The 5,000-nt window shown below is 39.8% G+C and overlaps 1 protein-coding gene across 10 annotated transcripts in view; it reads left to right on the top strand.

The window, feature by feature from the left end:
* Window positions 1-5,000, top strand: part of LOC125043530 (chloride channel protein 2-like) — a 169,276-nt gene that overhangs the window by 142,948 nt on the left and 21,328 nt on the right. For 7 of the 10 annotated variants that reach the window (XM_047639688.1, XM_047639687.1, XM_047639681.1 and 4 more), the window contains one exon: window positions 418-543. In XM_047639688.1, the coding sequence (XP_047495644.1) occupies window positions 418-543 (126 nt within the window). Of the gene's footprint in view, window positions 1-417; window positions 544-3,837; window positions 3,923-5,000 lie in introns of all 10 variants that reach the window. The other 3 variants (XM_047639682.1, XM_047639680.1, XM_047639685.1) reach the window with 1 other exon arrangement.

Genomic DNA, 5,000 nt, shown 5'->3' with positions numbered 1-5,000 from the left:
TTTTTTTTTTTTGTGTGTGTGTGTGCGTTGGTCAATTTCTTTTTTTGGGGGGAGGGGGGTTATGATTTGAGTTATAAGAATTCTCTCTCTATATATCTATCTATCTCTCTCTCTCTCTCTCTCTCTCTCTCTCTCTCTCTCTCTCTCTCTCTCTCTCTCTCTCTCTCTCTCTCTCTCTCTCTCTCTTTCCCTCTCTCCCTCTTCCATTCTCTTCCCTCCCTGTTATGTGTGAGCCCCAACCCCTAAATGATTCAAAGCTTCTCTTGCTCACTCTTATCCCAACCAACTAGCCCCAGTTCGTGACCTCCTTGACAGTCTTATCTTACCCCAGGTCATTTGACATCCTGACCTCTTTCCTCGCCACAATGCACGTCACACACTGACCTCAAATGACCCCTCTTAATTCTCGCTCCGCAGGGGTGTTATTCAGCATCGAGGTCACCAGCGTGTACTTCGCCGTCAGGAACTATTGGCGTGGGTTCTTCGCCGCTGTGTGTGGAGCCATGATGTTCCGTCTCCTGGCTGTGTGGTTCAATGATGAGGGTAAGTGCCTGAGTTGGAAGGATTAGGTATTTGATATGCCGTGGTTAAGTAATTAGCGTAATTGGTTTATGTGTAGTAATCAGTATAGTGATAATTGTTTTTTTTTTATATGTAATAGTTATGTGTTTGTTTTATATGTAATAGTTATGTGTTTTTTTATATGTAATAGTTATGTGTTTTTTTTATATGTAATAGTTATGTGTTTTTTTATATGTAATAGTTATGTGTTTTTTTTATATGTAATAGTTATGTGTTTTTTTTATATGTAATAGTTATGTAATCAGCATAGTAATAATTGGGTATTTAGGAGAGTACTAATCAAGTATTTAGTATGATGAATGTTATTTAGTATTGTAACGATTCTGCATTTATTATAGTCATAATTGATTTCTTAATATTATGATGATTAGGTACTCGGTATAATAATAATTAGGTATTTCATATCGGCATTAGTAGTGTAATTTATAATGGGGATAATTAGGCATTTCGTGAAGGTGTTAGTGATATACTTCTGTATACAATTATTGGGACATTTGATATAGGTATGATTAGTCTAATAAGTAAAGTGATAATTAGGTAATTGGCACAGGTAACTCCACAGTGCAGGTTGCGTAACTGACATTTCGGTAATTGCATATTCGCACTACTTCCGATGGAGTTCGATGTGACATTAAAAAGTCTGCTAGATAGTTTGATTTATTTATTTTCTTGTTCTTCCTTCCTTCACTTATTTATTTGTTAATTAATTTATTGCTAATTGCTAATCAATTTATACTCACTCATTCCTTTTCCAAATTCCAAGCGCGTTTATTCTCTGTACCAAAAAGTGTAAAGTTATACAAGCCTGTCCTTGGTGTTTGCAAATGAACACCTACGCCCATCAATATGCACATGTGTTCTTGGAGGTTAGGGAACTAAGTTATGCAATAGAGGAAGCGAGGAGGTAGATAGATATTTGCTAGTAGAATATTTAGAAAAAAAAGGAGGTTCGGAGAAAAATATGTGGTGAAGGAGCAATTTCTTGTAGAATGGGAAAAAATTAAGATTAAAAAAACAATGAGAGATACACGGTTGAGAGATATTCGAGGACAACGTTCAAGAAGAATGCACAGCCTCGTATTTCTTTAATTAGAAAAGACTATCTTATGAAAGAGAATTAAAAAACGGAGGAAGAAAGGCCAAGTGAAGAGGCAGCGGAAGGTAACTAAGTAGGACGAGATAAGACGGAAAATATGAGTTATTAACAACTCAAGGAGAATACGTAAATAAACCAAACCAGAAATACAAAGGCAGAACAAGGGCATTACAGGCTTGTTGATGTTCTTGTAGGTTGAACCAAGACCTCCAAGCGCTCGTGGTGTTTCGACGTCTCCGAGAAAGCTGGAAAAGACGTAAGGACCTCGAAAGACAACACCTAAACAAGACGTTCCTTTCCCAATAGCGACGGTGAAGAGGGGAATGCGAAAGGGAGGAACACTAATAACGAGAAATAAATTTTAAAGACGTTCTATTCGGAAATTGGTTGGCGGGAATTGGGGAGGATGGAAGAGCTCAAGGTAACAGCGGAAGTCTTCCATGTCACGCATTGCCCTCCATTGAAGTTTGCCCATTGTGTAAAGCAGATGGAATACTTTGAGAAGAGAACAAAATCTCTCTCTCTCTCGCTCGCTCTCTCGCTCTCTCGTGCTCTCTTGCTCTCTCTCTCTCTCTCTCTCTCTCTCTCTCTCTCTCTCTCTCTCTCTCTCTCTCTCTCTCTCTCTCTCTCTCTCTCTCTCTCTCTCTCTCTCTCTTTCTCTTTCTCTTTCCTTTTTTTTCAAGGCGAAGATGCAGAGGTTGCTGCTGACCAGCTACATATTCAAATAACGCTGGCATATTTTAAATGATTATCGCCGCCAACCTGTAAAGGATATGAAATAATAAAAATCACCAACATGTTAAGTGCAGGAATTACAGAAATACCACTTTCCTTTCAAAATACGGGACACAAGAACATGCTGGAAATGTGAACATATTAATTAGCTCTGCAATTTAACCGATAATCTTTCAAATAATCAACAAAACCCTGAAATTAGATACGCTCCACGAGATATTATCCTAATTGCCTTTTACTGTAGAGAAGCCACGAATTATTATGTTTTGGAGTGCGAAATCCACGAAGAGCAAGCACCGAGGCTCCCCCGATGACGCACCACAGACCCTCCTGATATACGTGTGACATAATTCTCTTGAGGAAAAATAAATGATTCAGCTGCCTTCTGTTTCAATTCCGGGTTGATGTGAGGGCTGAATAAATCATCAAGAATGTGTAATGAGTTGGAGAGAAATAAAGATGAAGAATTTAGTAGAATGACAATGGTTAACAAAGGACATGTTTCATGAACGATACGAATTCGTCGATTTTTATTTAGGCTCGTCTCCTCCCTTCTTGTGAATACAGATGACAAACCTGAACGGAAATTTTGAACTTCAAAAAAGTTGATAATTGGCGAAAGAAAAAAAAAAAAGCAAGAAAGCAAGAGAGAAAATAAGAAGAGCACGAAAAGTGTTTCCTCGTTGCATTTCTTCTGTCAGCTCTCAGGGTCCGGAGGGTGTTGCCAGACGCCACTAGACGAGAGGGACAAGTTTATGAGCGAGTCAACATCACAATAATTAACTATTAAGGTGTTGCCAGGAATCCAAGGATATATATATTTTCTCGCCTGAGCAATTCGGATTTTTTATGGATGTTTATGGATGAAATAACGTTAAAATCAAGCACGGCGGAGTGCAACTGGTGTAGCACGAGCAATGGATGATGGTATTTATGGTGAAAGGATATGGTTATGGTAATCAGTGTTTATGGTGAAAAAAAGGTGATTATAGTAATGGGAAGGGTAGTTATGGTGCACATGGTGACGGTAGTTAGTGTTAATAACAGTTACAATAGTTACCGTTACCGTAGAGCTGATGACGTCATGACATTTTGAAGTTGATGGAATATGTCAACTGAAGTTCATGGTTTGTTTGTATTTTAATTTCAGTGTTTGATTTTAGTAGTAGATATCCATGTACTTACTGTAATATTTAGATATTGTAGTTATCCTGTGCCCTTTTTCTGTAGAGGAATATTAATTTTAGTCATTTTTCTTTTTATCCAACAAACCAGAATAAAACTGTCCATTGTATAATGAAACCATAACCTATATTTCAGGCAACTATCACGGAGGTTATCACTGTGTTTATTTTTTTATAAATGTTCTCTCCCCCTTTCCTTCTTCCCTCCTTTTTTCCGTCTATCCTCCCTCCTCCTTTTAGCTACGTTGACGCCGCTGTTTCGGACGACCTTCAAAGTGGACATACCATTTGACCCTCAGGAGCTGTTCGTCTTTTCCCTGATTGGGTAAGACAAGCTCGCTGGGAGGAGGAGGGGGCGCCGCGCGTGTTTTCCGTTTTCTGTTTCGCTTGTTTACAGAGTTACGTTTTCTTTTTTACTGGAATTTACCCTTTGTTGCTGTTCCTCTCTAATTCTTTTTAACAGTTATTGTTTAAACCTCTCTTTTTTTTTTTTGAGAGATCCTTTCTCTATAGGCATAGCCAGGAATTATGAAGAGGGGATGGAATATCGTTCCCAAAGATCTTTCATATATATATATATTTTTCTAATCGCTTTGATCTACATTTGGGTTATTCGAATCATGGGAGAACTGTTTAACATTAGATTACGAATTCACAGATCTTAAGGGGCTGGCTCGTGCTTCCTGTGCCCCTCCACCCCCCACTTTTCTGGTTGTGTCACTATCCCCCCCCCCCCCCTTTTCGATTTGATGGGATGGCGTGTTCCCTTGCTCGAGTGCGTTTTTTCCCGCTTTTCCATGTCCGTATTCGTATCCTTTTTTATGCTTCGCTGAAGACCGCGAATGGGTGGAGAGTTATTTGATTTGTTTGTGTAGAGTAGATGGAATTTCTTTGTCCTTATTTCAGTTCTTTCTTTTTATTTCGACTTCTAGCTTCCAAAACTCTTATTTCGCTTTCTCTCTCTTCTCTCATATCTGTTCCCTCTCTCCCTCCCTTCTGATTCCTCAGCTTCCCAGAACCAGACCACCTGAAACATCGAACTCGTGAGCTATATCTTGGAATAACTTTTTGCAAGATGCCTAACTCTCCCTTTTATTCCAGCCTGGCGCTTTTCGCAGAGTGGATTATGCGTTTTTTTTTTTCTCTCAACCCTGTTTTTTTTTCCTTCCCTCCCTCCTCTTCCTCCTCTTCCACCTCCTCCTCCTCCTCCTCCTCCTCCTCCTCCTCCTCCTCCTCCTTATTCGCCACCCACCCACAATACCCCTTCCCTCCATCCCATGATCACCCTCCCCCCCTCTCTCTCTCTCCCAAACCCCTAATTTATTCTCCACCACCCACCACCACACCCAATTTACCCCCCTCCCCACCCCACCCCTCTCTCTCTCTCTCCCAAACCCCTAATT

This window comes from Penaeus chinensis, chromosome 34, assembly GCF_019202785.1.
Source record: "Penaeus chinensis breed Huanghai No. 1 chromosome 34, ASM1920278v2, whole genome shotgun sequence".
Classification (NCBI taxonomy): Eukaryota; Metazoa; Arthropoda; class Malacostraca; order Decapoda; family Penaeidae; genus Penaeus; species Penaeus chinensis.
The sequence above is the reverse complement of the archived record's forward strand: the minus strand, read 5'-3'. Positions and strand labels throughout refer to the sequence as shown.